Source organism: Phyllobates terribilis, unplaced genomic scaffold (genome assembly GCF_046119375.1).
Source record: "Phyllobates terribilis strain yellow unplaced genomic scaffold, ASM4611937v1 Scaffold_6__1_contigs__length_29720123, whole genome shotgun sequence".
In the NCBI taxonomy this organism is placed as follows: Eukaryota; Metazoa; Chordata; class Amphibia; order Anura; family Dendrobatidae; genus Phyllobates; species Phyllobates terribilis.
The window spans coordinates 17,326,303-17,350,793 of record NW_027362766.1 but is presented as its reverse complement, the minus strand read 5'-3'; the positions used below and the strand labels follow the sequence as shown (position 1 = coordinate 17,350,793).

At 55.4% G+C, this 24,491-nt stretch overlaps 1 protein-coding gene across 3 annotated transcripts in view; it reads right to left on the bottom strand.

Moving 5' to 3' along the window:
• Nucleotides 1–14,474, bottom strand: part of STX7 (syntaxin 7) — a 38,003-nt gene extending 23,529 nt beyond the window's left edge. Inside the window, exons 1-5 of one of the 3 annotated variants that reach the window (XM_073637400.1) lie at nt 14,260–14,474; nt 5,393–5,469; nt 3,854–3,989; nt 2,692–2,761; nt 223–313 (exon numbers count right to left, since the gene is read on the bottom strand). In XM_073637400.1, the coding sequence (XP_073493501.1) occupies nt 223–313; nt 2,692–2,761; nt 3,854–3,929 (237 nt within the window). In that variant the 5' untranslated portion in view covers nt 3,930–3,989; nt 5,393–5,469; nt 14,260–14,474. Of the gene's footprint in view, nt 1–222; nt 314–2,691; nt 2,762–3,853; nt 3,990–5,392; nt 5,470–14,251 lie in introns of all 3 variants that reach the window. The other 2 variants (XM_073637399.1, XM_073637398.1) reach the window with 2 other exon arrangements.
• Nucleotides 14,475–24,491: the final 10,017 nt, after the last annotated feature.

Below are 24,491 nucleotides of genomic sequence, written 5' to 3'. Positions count from 1 at the left end.
AAGGAGATTTTTGTTCATGTATTTTTAACCCTTTAAGAACGCAGCCAATGTTATATGGGGACTTGAAGCTGCGATCGTTTGGTCAATTGTACAGTAGAGACCAGAGCTAGCTCGGGCCGCTGCCAGCTGTACAGCACAGCCGGGACCTAACCTTTGGCTGCAGGCTCTGCTCCTGAGCCCGCTGCCATACACCCGCTGCCATACGCGGCCCACCATCTTTACCTGATCGCTGTCTGAAGGGAGGGATGAAAAGTCTTTGAGAAATTTGTCTGTCTCTTTGGCGAGCTTGTTCACATTTTGTATCTTCTGCTGTCTGTAAGAAAAGCAGATTAAAAGACGCCGTAAGGTTTGCGTCCATCAAAGGTTTTGCAAAAAAAAAAAAAAAAAGCTTATAAAATATTCTTTAGGAAATTTACTGACAATAACCCCCTGGCTGATAACAGAGATAACTGTGAGCATCAGTCAGGGCAAGAAAGTCCCACAGTCTACCAGACGTCCGTAAGGAGACGCTGCTGCGGGGAGAATTCCTCTAGTTCCAGCGTAGCCATAAGTGCTTTATTTTTCACCCTGACAGCTGAATCTTAACCAGTTCATGACCAGGTACACACACACAGTACAGACCAAAAGTTTGGACACACCTTCTCATTTAAAGATTTTTCTGTATTTTCATGACTATGAAAATTGTACATTCACACTGAAGGCATCAAAACTATGAATTACCACATGTGGAATTATATACTGAACAAAAAAGTGTGAAACAACTGAAAATATGTCTTATATTCTAGGGTCTTCACAGTAGCCACCTTTTTCTTTGATGACTTCTTTGCACACTCTTGGCATTCTCTTGATGAGCTTCAAGAGGTAGTCACCGGAAATGGTCTTCCAACAATCTTGAAGGAGTTCCCAGAGATGCTTAGCACTTGTTGGCCCTTTTGCCTTCACTCTGCGGTCCAGCTCACCCCAAACCATCTCGATTGGGTTCAGGTCTGGTGACTGTGGAGGCCAGGTCATCTGGCGTAGCACCCCATCACTCTCCTTCTTGGTCAAACAGCCCTTACACAGCCTGGAGGTGTTTGGGGTCATTGTCCTGTTGAAAAATAAATGATGGTCCAACTAAACGCAAACCGGATGGAATAGCATGCCGCTCCAAGATGCTGTGGTAGCCATGCTGGGTCAGTATGCCTTCAATTTTGAATAAATCCCCAACAGTGTCACCAGCAAAGCCCCCCACACCATCACACCTCCTCCTCCATGCTTCACGGTGGGAACCAGGCATGTAGAGTCCACCCGTTCACCTTTTCTGCGTCGCACAAAGACACGGTGGTTGGAACCAAAGATCTCAAATTTGGACTCATCAGATCAAAGCACAGATTTCCACTGGTCTAATGTCCATTCCTTGTGTTCTTTAGCCCAAACAAGTCTCTTCTGCTTGTTGCCTGTCCTTAGCAGTGGTTTCCTAGCAGCTATTTTACCATGAAGGCCTGCTGCACAAAGTCTCCTCTTAACAGTTGTTGTAGAGATGTGTCTGCTGCTAGAACTCTGTGTGGCATTGACCTGGTCTCTAATCTGAGCTGCTGTTAACCTGCGATTTCTGAGGCTGGTGACTCGGATAAACTTATCCTCAGAAGCAGAGGTGACTCTTGGTCTTCCTTTCCTGGGGCGGTCCTCATGTGAGCCAGTTTCTTTGTAGATCTTGATGGTTTTTGCAACTGCACTTGGAGACACTTTCAAAGTTTGCCCAATTTTTCGGACTGACTGACCTTCATTTATTAAAGTAATGATGGCCACTCGTTTTTCTTTACTTAGCTGCTTCTTTCTTGCCATAATACAAATTCTAACAGTCTATTCAGTAGGACTATCAGCTGTGTATCCACCAGACTTCTGCACAACACAACTGATGGTCCCAACCCCATTTATAAGGCAAGAAATCCCACTTATTAAACCTGACAGGGCACACCTGTGAAGTGAAAACCATTTCCGGTGACTGCCTCTTGAAGCTCATCAGGAAAATGCCAAGAGTGTGCAAAGCAGTCATCAAAGCAAAAGGTGGCTACTCTGAAGAACCTAGAATATAAGAGATATTTCAGTTGTTTCAGACTTTTTTGTTAAGTATATAATTCCACAAGTGGTAATTCATAGTTTTGATGCCTTCAGTGTGAATGTACAATTTTCATAGTCATGAAAATAAAGAAAAATCTTTAAATGAGGTGTGTCCAAACTTTTGGTCTGTACTGTATATTTTTTATTATTGTTGATCTCCCCTGTAACTTTGGCTGGTATATAAGCCCCAGTTACAGGGAAAATGCAGCCTCCAGCCAGCACCTCAGAGCCTATCGGAGACTGCTAAGATCCTGCAGCTCCTGCTCCCACCCTATACACAGCGATCACACGACTGCTGGGTCTGGAGGAGGAGGCACTGTCAGTGCTTCCTGTTACTGTATACACAGCACCTGTTTAGCAGTGTATACACAGCAATCAGGAAGGCAGAGATGGTAATAAACCTGCCTTCTCTATGGGAAGTCTGGCTGTGTCTGACAGCTAGCTTCCCACTCCTGCTTGGTTCTGAAACAACCTTGCAGAGTCTCATGCAAACTTTTTAAGATGTTGGGGGGGGCATTCTCAAGTAGATAAGGAATAGATCCCTGAGCAGCGATGAAGGGTTACAGAAAAAGACCAGTCCACGTTACTCACAGCTGGTTCTGCAGCTCGGTTGTGTCTTGTGCGGTTCCCAGCTGATTCACTATCCTCTGTATCTCTGCGGCTGCGCGGGATAGAAAAAAAACCTTGTTAGAAATCTGGGATATTAATGTACACCGTTATAACAAATATGGAAAAGGGATTATTTCTGGTGTCTGTTGTACTGGGAAAAGGGGGTCGATTGTAACTTTTGTATTTTTAAAACTTTTTTTTTTACTGTACTTCATGGGTAAAGCCGCTGTGCTTAGTGATTGACTGCAGCGCTGTTGATGTGACGTCACTGCTGCAGCCTGTAGACATCACCCAGTGCTGTTATTCTTTTTAAACACATTCATGCTGATCAGGACTCAACACTTAAAGGGGACCTTTCGCTTGCTAAAAAAAAACAAAACAAATAGATTGTAAAAATCCCTGCTTTCCTGATTCTGCTGCTCTTTTCGGTTTTGCGCTATATTGCTCCATTGCAGAGATATTCACATTTGTTGCTTTTGGAGCTCAACATGTGAAATCTCTGCTGGGTGTTTCCTCGGTCTTTTCTGGGAGCATGCGCTTTAACTCTTCCCTCTCAGATCACAGCTTGCCTGTGTCTGAGACTGCTAAATTATCTGGCAAGATGTGATTGGCAGCATCTAGTATGGAGGGTGATAGTGCACATGCCAGAGAAGACGGTAAAGAAACGCCCAGCTGGGCAGACATTAGAGATGTCACATACTGCGCTCCAGAAGAAACAAATGTGAATATCTCTGGAATGCAACGACATAGCGCAAAACGGAAAAGAGCGGCAGAATCAGAGGAACGCAGGGATTTTTACAAGGTATGTCAGAAATCAGCAATGTCTGTACATACAGAGATCTACTTATCCTTCTACAAATACAATAAGAATTCGGCGTATAAGTTTGGTATCGCTGTAATCGTACCGACCTGAACGATCATATTGTCCGGTCATTTACAGTCCAATGAACGACAAAAAAACTTTGGAATTTAGTTTCCCCAGTGTCACTTGATTCTCGTATCGCTAAATACTATGGAAATAGTTCTGCTTGTTAGAGGAGCGCTGCCGCCAGTCACAGGCTCATCACGGTACTATCTGAACTTTTGCTCAGAAATTCTACGAGACAAACGTGACATAAAAGTAGAAAATGTGTCAGGAACGTACAGCTCTGTGTTATCTTCAGGATGTTGGCGGAGATGGTCTGTGCCAGCTGCGCTGGGTCTCGGGGGTTGTAGGCCATGGCTGGGGGTTACGGGCAGCTCGGCTCTCACTCAGGGCGTTCAGGGCAGCGCACTAATACCTGGAGACACAGGAAAAACACACAGTGAGCACAGAATTTACCTTCATGGCCGGCGGCCAAGATGCTTCAGATTACGCGTCTGCCAACAACTTATCTGGTAACGTGCCGGCAGGAGTGAGGGGCAAAGATAAAGCCCCAATATAGCCACGTCTGACAGGACACGTGGCACAAGCCGGGCACAGGCAGATCTCGTGAGCGCTCAGCTCCCGCCGCGCACAGGCAGATCTGGTGAGCGCTCAGCTCCCGCCGCGCGCACAGACGCTGCGATCTCAGCTCCCGCCGCGCGCAGACACTGTGATCTCAGCTCCCGCCGCGCAGACACTGTGATCTCAGCTCCCGCCGCGCGCAGACACTGCGATCTCAGCTCCCGCCGCGCGCAGACACTGCGATCTCAGCTCCCGCCGCGCGCAGACACTGCGATCTCAGCTCCCGCCGCGCGCACAGGCAGATCTGGTGAGCGCTCAGCTCCCGCCGCGCGCACAGACGCTGCGATCTCAGCTCCCGCCGCGCGCAGACACTGTGATCTCCGCTCCCGCCGCGCGCAGACACTGTGATCTCAGCTCCCGCCGCGCGCACAGACGCTGCGATCTCAGCTCCCGCCGCGCGCAGACACTGTGATCTCAGCTCCCGCCGCGCGCAGACACTGTGATCTCAGCTCCCGCCGCGCGCACAGACGCTGCGATCTCAGCTCCCGCCGCGCGCAGACACTGTGATCTCAGCTCCCGCCGCGCGCACAGGCAGATCTGGTGAGCGCTCAGCTCCCGCCGCGCCAGACGCTGCGATCTCAGCTCCCGCCGTGCACAGACACTGCGATCTCAGCTCCCGCCGCGCACAGACACTGCGATCTCAGCTCCCGCCGCGCGCAGACACTGCGATCTCAGCTCCCGCCGCGCGCAGACACTGCGATCTCAGCTCCCGCCGCGTGCAGACACTGCGATCTCAGCTCCCGCCGCGCGCAGACACTGTGATCTCAGCTCCCGCCGCGCGCACAGACGCTGCGATCTCAGCTCCCGCCGCGCGCACAGACGCTGCGATCTCAGCTCCCGCCGCGCGCAGACACTGTGATCTCAGCTCCCGCCGCGCGCACAGGCAGATCTGGTGAGCGCTCAGCTCCCGCCGCGCGCAGACGCTGCAATCTCAGCTCCCGCCGCGCACAGACACTGCGATCTCAGCTCCCGCCGCGCGCAGACACTGCGATCTCAGCTCCCGCCGCGCACAGACACTGTGATCTCAGCTCCCGCCGCGCGCAGACACTGCAATCTCAGCTCCCGCCGCGCGCAGACACTGCAATCTCAGCTCCCGCCGCGCGCAGACACTGCAATCTCAGCTCCCGCCGCGCGCAGACACTGCAATCTCAGCTCCCGCCGCGCGCAGACACTGCAATCTCAGCTCCTGACACACACCTGATATTGTGACCTCTCGGCTGCAGCAGTGTCAGTGTGTACAGGGCTGGAAAATCAGATCAGGCAGCTCTACAAAACTTCAAGGGGAGGAGAGGAGGATGGTAACTGATAGGATTCAGGTGCACCAAAGCCCCTCACCTTTAGTATTAAAAAAATATATATACTTTTTTTTCCCCTTAAAGTTAAGCAGTGAAATTTACACTATGATCTGTGCCCCCCGCAGTCCCGTTCCCCGCAGCTGCACCCCCGCAGTCCACGCCCCCCGCAGCTGCACCCCCGCAGCCCCGTCCCGATAAATGGAGAGGCTATTGCACCAAAACTTCTTAGGTGAATTAAACAAGACTTGGGCTAGTGATTTTTTCCCTGCAGGTATCCATTGCCTCAGTATAACAGTGCCGTTATGGCCGCACCTTTACTTTAAGATTAAGAGGATGAATCATGAGGGGCGGCTGCTCTATAACCCATCGCCTCTGTGGTCAGTGATGTAGAACGTTACCAGAAATCTATTTCTATCACATCAGAGAGAAATGAGGAACCAAACCCCGAATACACAACAATGGCCCCGAGCACAGAGGAGCAATAACGGCGCCCCCTGCAGTCACAGACGACGGCGCCCCCTGCAGTCACAGACGACGGCGCCCCCTGCAGTCACAGACGACGGCGCCCCCTGCAGTCACAGATGACGGCCCCTGCGGCCTGCAGTGAGGACAGTCAGGAGCGCACCGATGACGTGGCCTGGGCGGTGCTGGACAGTCAGGAGCGCACCGATGACGTGGCCTGGGCGGTGCTGGACAGTCAGGAGCGCACCGATGACGTGGCCTGGGCGGTGCTGGACAGTCAGGAGCGCACCGATGACGTGGCCTGGGCGGTGCTGGACAGTCAGGAGCGCACCGATGACGTGGCCTGGGCGGTGCTGGACAGTCAGGAGCGCACAGATGACGTGGCCTGGGCGGTGCTGGACAGTCAGGAGCGCACCGATGACGTGGCCTGGGCGGTGCTGGACAGTCAGGAGCGCACCGATGACGTGGCCTGGGCGGTGCTGGACAGTCAGGAGCGCACCGATGACGTGGCCTGGGCGGTGCTGGACAGTCAGGAGCGCACCGATGACGTGGCCTGGGCGGTGCTGGACAGTCAGGAGCGCACCGATGACGTGGCCTGGGCGGTGCTGGACAGTCAGGAGCGCACCGATGACGTGGCCTGGGCGGTGCTGGACAGTCAGGAGCGCACCGATGACGTGGCCTGGGCGGTGCTGGACAGTCAGGAGCGCACCGATGACGTGGCCTGGGCGGTGCTGGACAGTCAGGAGCGCACCGATGACGTGGCCTGGGCGGTGCTGGACAGTCAGGAGCGCACCGATGACGTGGCCTGGGCGGTGCTGGACAGTCAGGAGCGCACCGATGACGTGGCCTGGGCGGTGCTGGACAGTCAGGAGCGCACCGATGACGTGGCCTGGGCGGTGCTGGACAGTCAGGAGCGCACCGATGACGTGGCCTGGGCGGTGCTGGACAGTCAGGAGCGCACCGATGACGTGGCCTGGGCGGTGCTGGACAGTCAGGAGCGCACCGATGACGTGGCCTGGGCGGTGCTGGACAGTCAGGAGCGCACCGATGACGTGGCCTGGGCGGTGCTGGACAGTCAGGAGCGCACCGATGACGTGGCCTGGGCGGTGCTGGACAGTCAGGAGCGCACCGATGACGTGGCCTGGGCGGTGCTGGACAGTCAGGAGCGCACCGATGACGTGGCCTGGGCGGTGCTGGACAGTCAGGAGCGCACCGATGACGTGGCCTGGGCGGTGCTGGACAGTCAGGAGCGCACCGATGACGTGGCCTGGGCGGTGCTGGACAGTCAGGAGCGCACCGATGACGTGGCCTGGGCGGTGCTGGACAGTCAGGAGCGCACCGATGACGTGGCCTGGGCGGTGCTGGACAGTCAGGAGCGCACCGATGACGTGGCCTGGGCGGTGCTGGACAGTCAGGAGCGCACCGATGACGTGGCCTGGGCGGTGCTGGACAGTCAGGAGCGCACCGATGACGTGGCCTGGGCGGTGCTGGACAGTCAGGAGCGCACCGATGACGTGGCCTGGGCGGTACTGGACAGTCAGGAGCGCACCGATGACGTGGCCTGGGCGGTACTGGACAGTCAGGAGCGCACCGATGACGTGGCCTGGGCGGTACTGGACAGTCAGGAGCGCACCGATGACGTGGCCTGGGCGGTGCTGGACAGTCAGGAGAGCACCGATGACGTGGCCTGGGCGGTGCTGGACAGTCAGGAGCGCACCGATGACGTGGCCTGGGCGGTGCTGGACAGTCAGGAGCGCACTGATGACGTGGCCTGGGCGGTACTGGACAGTCAGGAGCGCACTGATGATGTGGCCTGGGCGGTACTGGACAGTCAGGAGCGCACTGATGAAGTGGCCTGGGCGGTGCTGGACAGTCAGGAGCGCACTGATGACGTGGCCTGGGCGGTGCTGGACAGTCAGGAGGGAACTGATGACGTGGCCTGGGCGGTGCTGGACAGTCAGGAGCGCACCGATGACGTGGCCTGGGCGGTGCTGGACAGTCAGGAGCGCACCGATGACGTGGCCTGGGGACAGTCAGGAGCGCACTGATGACGTGGCCTGGGCGGTACTGGACAGTCAGGAGCGCACTGATGACGTGGCCTGGGCGGTACTGGACAGTCAGGAGCGCACTGATGATGTGGCCTGGGCGGTACTGGACAGTCAGGAGCGCACTGATGATGTGGCCTGGGCGGTACTGGACAGTCAGGAGCGCACTGATGACGTGGCCTGGGCGGTGCTGGACAGTCAGGAGCGCACTGATGACGTGGCCTGGGCGGTGCTGGACAGTCAGGAGGGAACTGATGACGTGGCCTGGGCGGTGCTGGACAGTCAGGAGCGCACCGATGACGTGGCCTGGGCGGTGCTGGACAGTCAGGAGCGCACCGATGACGTGGCCTGGGCGGTGCTGGACAGTCAGGAGCGCACCGATGACGTGGCCTGGGCGGTGCTGGACAGTCAGGAGCGCACCGATGACGTGGCCTGGGCGGTACTGGACAGTCAGGAGCGCACCGATGACGTGGCCTGGGCGGTGCTGGACAGTCAGGAGCGCACCGATGACGTGGCCTGGGCGGTGCTGGACAGTCAGGAGCGCACCGATGACGTGGCCTGGGCGGTGCTGGACAGTCAGGAGCGCACCGATGACGTGGCCTGGGCGGTGCTGGACAGTCAGGAGCGCACCGATGACGTGGCCTGGGCGGTGCTGGACAGTCAGGAGCGCACCGATGACGTGGCCTGGGCGGTGCTGGACAGTCAGGAGCGCACCGATGACGTGGCCTGGGCGGTGCTGGACAGTCAGGAGCGCACCGATGACGTGGCCTGGGCGGTACTGGACAGTCAGGAGCGCACCGATGACGTGGCCTGGGCGGTGCTGGACAGTCAGGAGCGCACCGATGACGTGGCCTGGGCGGTGCTGGACAGTCAGGAGCGCACCGATGACGTGGCCTGGGCGGTGCTGGACAGTCAGGAGCGCACTGATGACGTGGCCTGGGCGGTGCTGGACAGTCAGGAGCGCACTGATGACGTGGCCTGGGCGGTACTGGACAGTCAGGAGCGCACTGATGACGTGGCCTGGGCGGTACTGGACAGTCAGGAGCGCACTGATGACGTGGCCTGGGCGGTGCTGGACAGTCAGGAGCGCACTGATGACGTGGCCTGGGCGGTGCTGGACAGTCAGGAGCGCACTGATGACGTGGCCTGGGCGGTGCTGGACAGTCAGGAGCGCACTGATGACGTGGCCTGGGCGGTGCTGGACAGTCAGGAGGGAACTGATGACGTGGCCTGGGCGGTGCTGGACAGTCAGGAGCGCACCGATGACGTGGCCTGGGGACAGTCAGGAGCGCACTGATGACGTGGCCTGGGCGGTACTGGACAGTCAGGAGCGCACTGATGACGTGGCCTGGGCGGTACTGGACAGTCAGGAGCGCACTGATGATGTGGCCTGGGCGGTACTGGACAGTCAGGAGCGCACTGATGATGTGGCCTGGGCGGTACTGGACAGTCAGGAGCGCACTGATGATGTGGCCTGGGCGGTACTGGACAGTCAGGAGCGCACTGATGACGTGGCCTGGGCGGTGCTGGACAGTCAGGAGCGCACTGATGACGTGGCCTGGGCGGTGCTGGACAGTCAGGAGGGAACTGATGACGTGGCCTGGGCGGTGCTGGACTGTCAGGAGCGCACTGATGACGTGGCCTGGGCGGTGCTGGACAGTCAGGAGCGCACCGATGACGTGGCCTGGGCGGTACTGGACAGTCAGGAGCGCACCGATGACGTGGCCTGGGCGGTGCTGGACAGTCAGGAGCGCACTGATGACGTGGCCTGGGCGGTACTGGACAGTCAGGAGCGCACTGATGACGTGGCCTGGGCGGTGCTGGACAGTCAGGAGCGCACCGATGACGTGGCCTGGGCGGTGCTGGACAGTCAGGAGCGCACCGATGACGTGGCCTGGGCGGTGCTGGACAGTCAGGAGCGCACTGATGACGTGGCCTGGGCGGTACTGGACAGTCAGGAGCGCACTGATGACGTGGCCTGGGCGGTGCTGGACAGTCAGGAGCGCACCGATGACGTGGCCTGGGCGGTGCTGGACAGTCAGGAGCGCACTGATGACGTGGCCTGGGCGGTACTGGACAGTCAGGAGCGCACTGATGATGTGGCCTGGGCGGTACTGGACAGTCAGGAGCGCACTGATGACGTGGCCTGGGCGGTACTGGACAGTCAGGACCGCACTGATGATGTGGCCTGGGCGGTACTGGACAGTCAGGAGCGCACTGATGATGTGGCCTGGGCGGTATTGTTTACTGTTGTGCCTTGTGGACGCTGCCTACATGTCCGACCATGTTCACCAACTCGTGCGCTGTCAGTGGTGAGAACCATATGGCCGGACTGGCAGCTGACTACAATGTGACCGCGCAGCACAACAAGCCCCAGCAAGGAACACACAGCAAGATGGCGTCATGTAACACCACACACAGCCTGTAATAAGGTATAATACCCACCCGTCACATGACCCCGCAGCGTAATAAGGGATAATGCACGCCCCCCCGTCACATGACCCCGCAGCGTAATAAGGTATGATACACGGCCCCCGTCACATGACCCCACAGTGTAATAAGGGATAATACACCCCCCGTCACATGACCCCGCAGTGTAATAAGGGATAATACACCCCCCGTCACATGACCCCGCAGTGTAATAAGGGATAATACACCTCCCCCCGTCACATGACCCCGCAGTGTAATAAGGGATAATACACGGCCCCTGTCACATGACCCCGCAGTGTAATAAGGGATAATACACGGCCCCTGTCACATGACCCCGCAGTGTAATAAGGGATAATACACCCCCCCCGTCACATGAGCCCGCAGTGTAATAAGGGATAATACACCCCCCCGTCACATGACCCAGCAGTGTAATAAGGGATAATACACCCCCCCGTCACATGACCCCGCAGTGTAATAAGGGATAATACACCCCCCCGTCACATGAGCCCGCAGTGTAATAAGGGATAATACACCTCCCCCCGTCACATGACCCCGCAGTGTAATAAGGGATAATACACCTCCCCCCGTCACATGACCCCACAGTGTAATAAGGGATAATACACCGCCCGTCACATGACCCCGCAGTGTAATAAGGGATAATACACCGCCCGTCACATGACCCCGCAGTGTAATAAGGGATAATACACATCCCCCGTCACATGACCCCGCAGTGTAATAAGGGATAATACACCCCCCCGTCACATGACCCCGCAGTGTAATAAGGGATAATACACCCCCCCGTCACATGACCCCACAGTGTAATAAGGGATAATACACCGCCCGTCACATGACCCCGCAGTGTAATAAGGGATAATACACCCCCCCCCCCGGTCACATGACCCCGCAGTGTAATAAGGGATAATACACCCCCCCGTCACATGACCCCGCAGTGTAATAAGGGATAATACACCCCCCCCCGGTCACATGACCCCGCAGTGTAATAAGGGATAATACACCCCCCCCCGGTCACATGACCCCGCAGTGTAATAAGGGATAATACACCCCCCCGTCACATGACCCCGCAGTGTAATAAGGGATAATACACCCCCCCCCGGTCACATGAGCCCGCAGTGTAATAAGGGATAATACACCCCCCGTCACATGAGCCCGCAGTGTAATAAGGGATAATACACCCCCCCGTCACATGAGCCCGCAGTGTAATAAGGGATAATACACCCCCCCGTCACATGAGCCCGCAGTGTAATAAGGGATAATACACCCCCCCGTCACATGAGCCCGCAGTGTAATAAGGGATAATACACCCCCCCGTCACATGAGCCCGCAGTGTAATAAGGGATAATACACCCCCCGTCACATGAGCCCGCAGTGTAATAAGGGATAATACACCCCCCCGTCACATGAGCCCGCAGTGTAATAAGGGATAATACACCCCCCCGTCACATGACCCCGCAGTGTAATAAGGGATAATACACCTCCCCCCGTCACATGACCCCACAGTGTAATAAGGGATAATACACCGCCCGTCACATGACCCCGCAGTGTAATAAGGGATAATACACATCCCCCGTCACATGACCCCGCAGTGTAATAAGGGATAATACACCCCCCCGTCACATGACCCCGCAGTGTAATAAGGGATAATACACCCCCCCGTCACATGACCCCACAGTGTAATAAGGGATAATACACCCCCCCGTCACATGACCCCGCAGTGTAATAAGGGATAATACACCGCCCGTCACATGACCCCGCAGTGTAATAAGGGATAATACACCGCCTGTCACATGACCCCGCAGTGTAATAAGGGATAATACACCCCCCCGTCACATGACCCCGCAGTGTAATAGGGGATAATACACCCCCCCGTCACATGACCCAGCAGTGTAATAAGGGATAATACACGGCCCCCCGTCACATGACCCCGCAGTGTAATAAGGGATAATACACGGCCCCCCGTCACATGACCCCGCAGTGTAATAGGGGATAATACACCCCCCCCGTCACATGACCCCGCAGTGTAATAAGGGATAATACACGGCCCCCCGTCACATGACCCCGCAGTGTAATAAGGGATAATACACGGCCCCCCGTCACATGACCCCGCAGTGTAATAAGGGATAATATACCCCCCCGTCACATGACCCCGCAGTGTAATAAGGGATAATATACCCCCCCGTCACATGACCCCGCAGTGTAATAAGGGATAATATACCCCCCGTCACATGACCCCGCAGTGTAATAAGGGATAATACACCCCCCGTCACATGACCCCGCAGTGTAATAAGGGATAATACACCCCCCGTCACATGACCCCGCAGTGTAATAAGGGATAATACACCCCCCCGTCACATGACCCCGCAGTGTAATAAGGGATAATACACCCCCCCGTCACATGACCCCGCAGTGTAATAAGGGATAATACACCCCCCCGTCACATGACCCCGCAGTGTAATAAGGTATACTACACCCCCCGTCACATGACCCCGCAGTGTAATAAGGTATACTACACCCCCCGTCACATGACCCCGCAGTGTAATAAGGGATAATACACCCCCCCCGGTCACATGACCCCGCAGTGTAATAAGGGATAATACACCCCCCCGTCACATGACCCCGCAGTGTAATAAGGGATAATACACCCCCCCCCCGGTCACATGAGCCCGCAGTGTAATAAGGGATAATACACCCCCCCGTCACATGAGCCCGCAGTGTAATAAGGGATAATACACCCCCCCCGTCACATGACCCCGCAGTGTAATAAGGGATAATACACCCCCCCGTCACATGACCCAGCAGTGTAATAAGGGATAATACACCCCCCCGTCACATGAGCCCGCAGTGTAATAAGGGATAATACACCCCCCCGTCACATGAGCCCGCAGTGTAATAAGGGATAATACACCCCCCCGTCACATGACCCCGCAGTGTAATAAGGGATAATATACCCCCCCGTCACATGACCCCGCAGTGTAATAAGGGATAATACACCCCCCCGTCACATGACCCCGCAGTGTAATAAGGGATAATACACCCCCCCGTCACATGAGCCCGCAGTGTAATAAGGGATAATACACCCCCCCGTCACATGAGCCCGCAGTGTAATAAGGGATAATACACCCCCCGTCACATGAGCCCGCAGTGTAATAAGGGATAATACACCCCCCCGTCACATGAGCCCGCAGTGTAATAAGGGATAATACACCCCCCGTCACATGAGCCCGCAGTGTAATAAGGGATAATACACCCCCCCGTCACATGAGCCCGCAGTGTAATAAGGGATAATACACCCCCCGTCACATGAGCCCGCAGTGTAATAAGGGATAATACACCCCCCCGTCACATGAGCCCGCAGTGTAATAAGGGATAATACACCCCCCCCGTCACATGAGCCCGCAGTGTAATAAGGGATAATACACCCCCCCCGTCACATGACCCCGCAGTGTAATAAGGGATAATATACCCCCCCGTCACATGAGCCCGCAGTGTAATAAGGGATAATACACCCCCCCCGTCACATGAGCCCGCAGTGTAATAAGGGATAATACACCCCCCCGTCACATGACCCCGCAGTGTAATAAGGGATAATACACCCCCCGTCACATGACCCCGCAGTGTAATAAGGGATAATACACCCCCCCGTCACATGACCCCGCAGTGTAATAAGGGATAATACACCCCCCCCGTCACATGAGCCCGCAGTGTAATAAGGGATAATACACGGCCCCCCGCGTCACGTGATCAGAGATTTCCTGGTCAGGGCGGTTCCCGGGGTAACGCTGGTCATGTGACGCTGTGTTGTGTACATATATACTCGCTGCTCCTGTGCTCGGTGGACGTCGTGTCTCCGCTGCCTCAGTGTCCGGGCTCCTGTGCACGGTGCGGCCGGTGCTGTACACGGGAGGAGCCGTCGCTCTGTACTGGGTGCCGCTCTGTACGTGTCTCCGGCCGCCGCCGTCTGCTGCCTCCCTGCTGCCCGGCAGCGCATGCTCAGTCCTGCCTGGAGGAGGAGCCGAGGTGTCGGGCCCCGGTGCAGGCTGGGAGCGGGGAGGTTCCATTGTGCTCCTCAGTGTATTCCCTGCAGACGGTCAGTGCTGAGGAGCCGGAGCTGCCGGAGTCATTCAGTCATGTGACAGGTCACGAGGCCCCTGAGCGGTCACATGGCTTAAAAAAAACATTTTTTTTCAGATTAATGAAACTTACCTTCTCATTGTCGCTTTTCCTAATATAAAGAATTCCCCTGTGCGCAGCACCGACATCCTGAAGAGTGGGTGACGCGCCCCCTGGGCCAGTGCTGTAGTGCGGAGCGCGCGGGGAATACCCGGAGCCGGATCCGATGGGGGTAGTAGTCTTCGTGTGGCGGTGACCCGGTCCGTGCCCAGGGTGTCAAACTAAGTGGCAGTTATTGGTATGATGGTATTAGTGTCCGACTACACCACCCGTTGAATGCGGCTATGAAGCCGCCGCTGCAGGGCAGTCCGCTGAGGCCGGTGGTACGGATGTGCAGCGTGGATGGTATAACCCCCAACGGGAGGGGTATGGCCTCAGGGCAGAGGATGAGGTTGATGTTGGGAGTGATGGTGTGGATGTCCCAGCACTAATGGTGCGACAAGGAAGCACGGAGATGCGAGGGTACAGTTCAGGGTCTTTACTGATGGTACAAGGCAAATTCCCCCGGGAGTACTGGCTAGTAGTTGGGGCCTGGTTAGTCTGCGAGTAGGCCGGAGTTCCCCTGGCCAGGTGGAGTTGTAGGCCTTCCCGTTAGTCTGTACCCTTCCTGGCTACCCTGCTTTCGGCGGTTACAAGTAGCCCACGTCCCTGGGTATACCGTGTGGTGCTCACCCGTATGGCTGGTGACCTGGGGCCTCCTGTTAGCCTCCGCTCCGGGATGGCGGTGCTGGTCCCTTCATTGTGACTGAGCCTCCGGGCTTTTATGGCCAGAGGACCTGGAATCCCCTGCCGGATGGATTCTGCTGCTGGGTATTTCTTAGTCCCCACAGCCTCGGACTCCTGTGTCCGGTTTTAGTACCTTCTCCCAGGGCGAGCTCTGCACAGATCCAGCCCCTGGCGCTTCTCCTTGGCTCCTACAGAGCTCCTGATGTCTATCTGTCCCTGTTTCTGCGTGTCCAGACCAGACTCCGTCTCTGTCTGGAACTCCTCTCTCTTAACCCTGCCTCAGCCCCAGTTTATGTAGGGGAAGTTCTTCCCCTCCCAGGACTGGGCAGGAGGTGTGGCATGCTTAGGATTCCTGCCCAGGAGACCTCCCACCTGCTCACAGACGTAATATTGCTATTACTGTGGAAACCAGACCCCTGGGGTGCCACATTCCCCCCTAGTGAAATTTAGTACTCCCGGACTAAACATATATTTTTTTTTTTTTCAAAAACATAACAGGGTATAAACAGGAACAATTAAATACATGAGATGGTCACGGCGTGTCCGTAACCGGGAAGCAATAAGGGTGTCCATTTCACCAAAGAACAGGGAGCCGTAACCAGGTAGGGGTCTTTCCTGCCCCGAGTCTTTAACAGTCTTTAGTCCATTCCTGGGTTACGCTCCAAACATATTTACAACAGAGTTCCGGTTACTCACTGTCCATAACCTGTCAGTCCATATAAAGAAATCTGTAACTGAAAAACATAATTAGCAACGGCTACAACAAAACAGGTAAACATAAAATAGTTAAAGCAATTAGCCAACTTAGATTCTCCAACGTACGGGCATCTGGCCTCTGGTAACCCTAGTGGACCTACGGAGCTCACTCACTGGTCCTGCACTACAGGGTGTAGGAGGTGTCATGGGCAAGCTGGGCAGCTTTCTGCGCACTCTTTGGCTCACTAGGGGCACGGCAGGCTCACTACTAGCAGAGGGTTGATCCTCCTGTACTGCTGGTGTGGACTCTTCTGCCTCTTGGGCCGGCTGCTCTTCCAGCTCTTCCGGTTCCTCTGTAGGCACTTGCGGGGCTGGCTGGAGAAAGGTGAGGACGGGTACCACAACAGCACCGTTTACTTGTGTCCAAAACCGGGGGAAGTCTCCGAGTACAGTCCTGATCATTTCTTCCCTTTCCTCTGCGGGTCGAGGGTTTTCTTGATCTTCTTCTTCAGGGTTTTGCAGCTGCTCGGGACACTTCTTCAGGTGGTCTCTGGAGACAACGGCTGTGGTTTCTCCTCCATCCTTACTGATCACGCAAATCTTTGGGCTCTCATGGCTTGATGGCAGTACGGTGTACGGGTCCTTCTCCCACTGGTCGTCCAACTTGTGGAGCCGTCTTTTCCTCTTCAAGACCTGCTCTCCAGGTACCAGGGGAACAGCGGGAGCATACTGATTATAAGCCCTCTCTTGCCTTTCTCTAGCTTGAGACAGACTTCGCTCGACGCTCTCCTGTACTTTCCGATACTGCTGCTGCCGTTCTGTATCCCAGTCTGCCTCTGGCGAGGTGTCCTCGGGCGTCAGGACTCCCATATCCAGGTCGATAGGCAGCTTACCAGGTCTCGCTCTCATTAGGTAAGCCGGGGTACAGTTGGTAGAACCTACAGGGATGTGGTTGTATAGGTCCACCAGATCAGGCAGCTTCTCAGGCCACATACTGCGTTCTTCCAGGGGCAATGTTTTCAGGAGGTCTATCACCACCTGGTTCATCTTCTCGCAGAGACCATTGGTTTGAGGGTGATAGGGTGTTGTTCTTATCTTCGTGCAGCCATACAGGTTGCAGAACTCCTGGAAGACTTCCGCTTCGAAGGCTGGCCCTTGGTCTGTCAGCACTTGGTCCGGGTACCCGTGTGGACGGCAGAAGTGCTGCTGGAAGGCTCTAGCTGCTGTTTGAGCCGTTAAGTCCTTGACCGGGACCACCACCAGGAACCGGGAGTAATGATCTACGATTGTGAGGGCGTAGACATACCCAGATCTGCTTGGAGCCAGTTTCACATGGTCCAGGGCTACCAGTTCCAGTGGCTGTCGGGTGATGATGGGCTGCAAGGGAGTCTTCTGGCTGGCACGGTCCTTCCTTCTTAGGTGGCACGGTCCACAGTCTCTGCACCACCTCTCGATGGCTCCTCTCATGCCTACCCAGTAGAACCGTTCACGCAACAAGAACTCCAGCTTCTTCCACCCGAAATGCCCCGCTCCGTTGTGGTATGCCTCCAGAATCATAGCCGCGTCTCGTCTTGGGACCACTACCTGCCAGGTCAACTCATGTGTTCGAGAGTTAACCATTCTCCGGCACAGCTTCTCCCTGTAGAGGAACAGCTTACTTTTCTCCTTCCACAGTTGCTTAGTCTCCTCTGGGGCGTCTGGGTCCAGACTGGCATCGGCTTGGGTCAGCATTTCCTTCACCAGACGGACTGCGGGATCACTGTCTTGCGTCTCCGCCCAGTTGTAGTGGGGCAAGGGATTGAACGTCGCGGAGCGCCTGCCCTTCACACGGTGGGAATACAGGGTAATCCCATGACGGTGGAACGCAGGGAGCTCAACTTCTTCCAGATCTTCTGGATCTTCCCCTACGTCCGGTAAGTTCGGCATTCTAGACAGGGCATCCGCGTTGGCATTGGAGCGTCCTGCCCGGTATTTGATGGTGAATTCAAAGTTGGACAGGCGAGCCATCCATCTCTGTTCCAGAGCACCGAGCCTTGCAGTGTCCAGGTGTGTCAACGGGTTGTTATCCGTGTACACGATGAATTTGGAGGAGGCAAGGTAATGCTTGAAACGTTCGGTCACTGCCCACACTACTGCCAGGAACTCCAGCTTGAATGAGCTATAATTCTCAGGGTTCCTCTCGGTGGGTCGTAGCTTTCGGCTAGCGAAAGCGATTACCCGTTCTTTTCCTTGCTGGATCTGGGACAGCACGGCTCCTAGCCCGATGTTGCTTGCTTCCGTGTGGAGGATAAAGGGCTGGCTGTAGTCTGGATATGCCAGGATTTCATCCCCCGTGAGGGCCATCTTCAGCTGGCAAAAGGACTCCTCTTCCAGCTTTTCCCACCTGAAGGGCGGCTTCTGGTTTTTGGCTTTTCGAGATTGACCTATCAGGAGGTCCTGCATAGGGGCTGCCATTTTGGTGAAACTGGGAATGAATCTTCGGTAGTAGCCTACCAACCCGAGGAACTGCCGCACTTCCTTTATGCTGGAGGGTCTTGGCCAGTCCTTAATCACGGTGATCTTATCAGGGTCAGGAGCCACTCCGTCAGCACTCACCACGTGTCCCAGGTATTGCACCTTTGGTTTCAGGAGGTGACACTTGGAGGGTTTCACCTTTAGGCCGTAGTTTGCCAGAGCTTCGAACACTTCTGCCAGGTGTTTCAGGTGGTCCTCGTAGGTCTTGGAATAGACGATGACATCGTCCAGGTATAACAGGACCGTCTCGAAGTTCCGGTGTCCCAGACAGCATTCCATCAACCGTTGGAAGGTTCCTGGTGCGTTGCAGAGCCCGAACGGCATACAGTTAAATTCGCTGAGACCCATCGGGGTGGTGAATGCGGTCTTCTCCCGGTCTGCCTCTGCTACAGGAACCTGCCAGTACCCGCTAGTGAGATCCAAAGTAGAGAAGAAGTTAGCAGATTTTAATGCAGCTAAGGACTCTTCTATCCTTGGTAACGGGTACGCATCTTTGTGTGTGATACGGTTGACCTTCCTGTAGTCTACACACATTCTCATAGTGTTGTCCTTCTTTTTCACTAAGACTAGTGGAGCTGCCCAGGGGCTACAGCTGTCCCTGATTACCCCAGCCTCCTTCATGTCTCTAAGCATCCCCTTGGCGTGTTGGTAGTGTGCAGGGGGTACGGGTCGGTATCTCTCCTTTATGGGAGGATGGTCTCCCGTGGGGATGTGGTGTTCTACCCCCTTTACTCGCCCGAAGTCTAACGGGTGTTTACTAAACACTCTCTCGTACTCTTGAACCACCCGATAGACTCCTTGTTTCTGGTGTGAGGGAGTGGAGTCAGTACCCAGATGTAGTTGCTGACACCAGTCCTCCATTGGTTTCTTAGAGCCGTTACCTTCCTCTGGTTGAGATGGAGGCAAGGGTTCCACGGCCTGTACAGAATTCTGGTTTATGGTGAACAATTTAGCTAGCGTGGCATACCGGGGCAGGTGTACTTCTCTCTCACCGATATTTATGATGCGAACGGGCACCCTCCCATGGCGTACATCGACCACCCCCCGTGCTGTCAAAATGGTGGGCCTACTGTCTGAGTAGACGGGTTCTACCATTGCTTGGTAGTCTCTACCTCTTAGACCAATAGCTGCCCGGCACCAAATCATCATCTCACTTTTTGGGGGCATGGCAATAGGGAACGGGTCACACATTCTCACGCTACCTATCTCACCACCAGATAGTTCCACCTGTTGCCGCTTCATCAGTGCCCGGATCTCTTTTTGGAGCACACGCTGCTGGCCGGAACTGGCGTTCTTGGCAACCTGCTGTAAAATGAGAATCACCTCTGCAAGACAATTTTCAATTACATTGGTTCCCAGGGTGATTCTAGGGTGACTCTCATGACGGTCGATGTCCACTATAATCAGTCCTTGTGCCGCTAGTTCGACTTTAGCGATTTTAATGGTCACCTCCTTGAATCCCACCTGCGGCACGGGCTGACCATTGCTGGCGATGATACTCAGGTCGTCGTCTGGGTAGCGGGTTATGTCCGAATCATTCCAGTACTGCTTGAAGAGCACGTACGGGATGGTGGTGACCTGTGACCCAGTGTCTAGTAGGGCACTCATAGGAATGCCATCCAGTACCACAGGCAAGATTGGATGTCCCCCTACGTATTTATCACGCCAGTTTGATGGGCCTGATGGTCTTATGCCTGGGGGTTGGCCCTCTACCCCAGGTTGTGCCCGTTTAAATGACAGTACCTTGCCACATGTCCGGGTTGATTGCAGCGGCGGCAAATAGGTCGTCCGTCCTCGTTGTATCGATCGCTGGGTCTTCCTCTGGCCGGTGGGGTCCTCCTTGGTCGGCACCACGGGATGTCCTCCGGTCCGGATGCCAGCTCGATCTTCCCTGCAGTAGAAACCTGTAAAGACTGCACAGTTCGGGTTAGCGCGGCAACGCTTTTAGTTAGCTCTTGGACCTGATGGTGCAGGTCTGTAGCTGGGTCATTGTTTAAAGCCTGCGCATCAGCTCCCACAGGCCCTGCAGACAAGGGCGCCGTCTCCTGGTGATAAGTGATAGCAGGGCGCCTGTGGGTCACAGCGCCACCTGGTGCCGGTTCTCGGAGCACCCGGATGGCTCTGTCCTTGAACTGTGCAAAGTCCAGGTCAGGGTCCTGTAAGGCCATTGCCCGCAACTGGGTTCGGTGGGCACTGCACAGTAGACCCTCAATGAATTGTTCAGTTAACAGCTTATCTTCATTTCCCACGCTGTCAGGGTCTGCCTGCTTAATGGCTCTCAGGGCCTCTTGTAGGTTTAGAGCATAGTCTCTTATACTCTCATGTGCCCGTTGTTTGCACCCATAAAATCTTAGTTTTATTTCGGCTGAGGTGCGGGTGTCAAATGTGTCTTTCAGCCGGGTTAGTATGTCTCTGACAGTCCTCTTCCTCCCAGGTGGCCAGGACTTTACCTCCCTTTGGGCTGCCCCGATTAATTGGGCCACCAGGATGCTCACTTTTTGCGCCTCCGTGAGGGGATACACCTGGAAGAGGCTATCTAGCCTTTCTCTGAAGTCATTTAGGGTATGTGACTCCCCTGAGTACTGGGGTAGCCAGGCTGCCCCCGGGATATAGGGCATGGTGAAAGGCATGACCGCAGCAGCGGTGGCGCTGGCGGCGGTTGTGGCGGTGAAGCTCTCCTCCGTATCCGACATCCTCCTCCCCCCTAGTGGACCGTGGCCTACCTTGCGATGATCCTCTTCCGTAGGCCGCGGCTCCGCAGTGGATCGTCAGGGTTGAGGACCTTCCGTCGCGCTCCTGTGACGTCGGCGTCTGCTGGGCTCCTTCCAGGACCTTACGCAACGTCCGGACGTGAGGCGGGGCTTCAGTTCTCGCGGGCTTTCGGAGTCCACGCCCCTCTTCTTCCCGTGCGGCGTCCCGAAGATGGCGTCCGAAGGCGGGAAGCAGCTGCGGATGGCGGGAAGAAGGCAGAAGACGGCGGGAAACGGTCCAAGATGGCGTCTGATGGCGGGAATCGGCTCGGGATGGCGGGAAGCGACTCCGGACGGCGGGAAACTTCACCACAGGTAAGTATAAAAGTCTCTTTTTCAGGCACGCAGTACCCAGTGGTTGCGGGCACGTAATCCTGCCGACTACGCCAAAGTTGACGCGCCCCCTGGGCCAGTGCTGTAGTGCGGCGCGCGTGCGCGCGGGGAATACCCGGAGCCGGATCCGATGGGGGTAGTAGTCTTCGTGTGGCGGTGACCCGGTCCGTGCCCAGGGTGGTCAAACTAAGTGGCAAATATTGGTATGATGGTATTAGTGTCCGACTACGCCACCCGTTGAATGCGGCTATGAAGCCGCCGCTGCAGGGCAGTCCGCTGAGGCCGGTGGTACGGATGTGCAGCGTGGATGGTATAACCCCCAACGGGAGGGGTATGGCCTCAGGGCAGAGGATGAGGTTGATGTTGGGAGTGATGGTGTGGATGTCCCAGCACTAATGGTGCGACAAGGAAGCACGGAGACGCGAGGGTACAGTTCAGGGTCTTTACTGATGGTACAAGGCAAATTCCCCCGGGAGTACTGGCTAGTAGTTGGGGCCTGGTTAGTCTGCGAGTAAGCCGGAGTTCCCCTGGCCAGGTGGAGTTGTAGGCCTTCCCGTTAGTCTGTACCCTTCCTGGCTACCCTGCTTTCGGCGGTTACAAGTAGCCCACGTCCCTGGGTATACCGTGTGGTGCTCACCCGTATGGCTGGTGACCTGGGGCCTCCTGTTAGCCTCCGGTCAGGGATGGCGGTGCTGGTCCCTTCGTTGTGACTGAGCCTCCGGGCTTTTATGGCCAGAGGACCTGGAATCCCCTGCCGGATGGATTCTGCTGCTGGGTATTTCTTAGTCCCCACAGCCTCGGACTCCTGTGTCCGGTTTTAGTACCTTCTCCCAGGGCGAGCTCTGCACAGCTCCAGCCCCTGGCGCTTCTCCTTGGCTCCTACAGAGCTCCTGATGTCTATCTGTCCCTGTTTCTGCGTGTCCAGACCAGACTCCGTCTCTGTCTGGAACTCCTCTCTCTTAACCCTGCCTCAGCCCCAGTTTATGTAGGGGAAGTTCTTCCCCTCCCAGGACTGGGCAGGAGGTGTGGCATGCTTAGGATTCCTGACCAGGAGACCTCCCACCTGCTCACAGACGTAATACTGCTATTACTGTGGAAACCAGACCCCTGGGGTGCCACATGGGCAGAATGAAAGAGCGCCCCCAACAAATGCCAAGCGTCCTGCACGGTGTTGGACTGTGAGCACAGCCCCCATCTGTGGACGTCGGGCCCTCATACCACCCTCATGGAGTCGGTTTCTAACCGTTTGTGCAGACACATGCACATTTGTGGCCTGCTGGAGGTCATTTTGCAGGGCTCTGGCAGTGCTCCTCCTGTTCCTCCTTGAACAAAGGCGGAGGTAGCGGCCCTGCTGCTGGGTTGTTGCCCTCCTACGGCCCCCTCCACGTCTCCTGGTGTACTGGCCTGACTCCTGGTAGCGCCTCCAGCATCTGGACACTACACTGACAGACACAGCAAACCTTCTTGCCACAGCTCGCATTGATGTGCCATCCTGGATGAGCTGCACTACCTGAGCAACTTCTGTGGGTTGTAGAGTCCGTCTCATGCTACCAAGAGTGTGAAAGCACAACCAACATTCAAAAGTGACCAAAACATCAGCCAGAAAGCATTGGTACTGAGATGTGGTCTGTGGTCCCCACCTGCAGAACCACTCCTTTATTGAGGGTGTCTTGATAATTGCCAATAATTTCCATCTATTGTCTATTCCATTTGCACAGCAGCAGGTGAGATTGATTGTCTATCAGTGTTGCTTCCTAAGTGGACAGTTTGATTTCACAGAAGTTAGATTTACTTGGAGTTATATTCTGTTGGTTAAGTGTTCCCTTTATTTTTTTGAGCAGTGTATATACAGTGGGGAAAAAAGTAGTCAGCCCCCAATTGTGCAAGTTCTCCCACTTAAAAAGATGAGGTCGGCCTGTAATTGACATCATAAGTCGACCTCAACTATGAGAGACAAAATGAGAAAACAAATCCTGAAAATCACATTGTCTGATTTGGAAAGATTTTTTTTCAAATTTTGGTGGAAAATAAGTATTTGGTCAATTACAAAAGTTCATCTCAATACTTTGTTATATATCCTTTGTTGGCAATGACAGAAGTCAAACGTTTTCTGTAAGTCTTCACAAGGTTGGCACACACTGTTGCTGGTATGTTGGCCCATTCCTCCATGCAGATCTCCTCTAGAGCAGTGATGTTTCGGGGCTGTCGCTGGTCAACACAGACTTTCAACTCCCTGCAAAGATTTTCTATAGGGTTTAGATCTGGGGACTGGCTAGGCCACTCCAGGACCTTGAAATGCTTCTTACGAAGCCACTCCTTCGTTGCCCTGGCGGTGTGCTTGGGATCATTGTCATGCTGAAAGACCAAGCCACGTTTCATCTTCAATGCCCTTGCTGATGGAAGGAGGTTTGCACTCAAAATCTCACGATACATGGCCCAATTCATTCTTTCATGTACACGGATCAGTCGTCTTGGTCCCTTGGCAGAGAAACAGCCACAAAAGCATGATGTTGCCACCCCCATGCTTCACAGTAGGTATGGTGTTCTTTGGATGCAACTCAGCATTCTTTCTCCTCCAAACACAACGAGTTGTGTTTCTACCAAACAGTTCTATTTTGGGTTCATCTGACCATATGACATTCTCCAAATACTCTTCTGGATCATCCAAATACTCTCTAGCAAACTTCAGACGGGCCCGGACATGTAATGACTTATGCAGGGGGTCACGGCTGGCACTGCAGGATCTGAGTCCCTGGCGGCGTAGTGTGCTACTGATGGTAGCCTGTGTAAGGTTGGTCTCAGCTCTCTGCAGGTCATTCACTAGGGCCCCCTATGTGGTTCTGAGATTTTTGCTCAC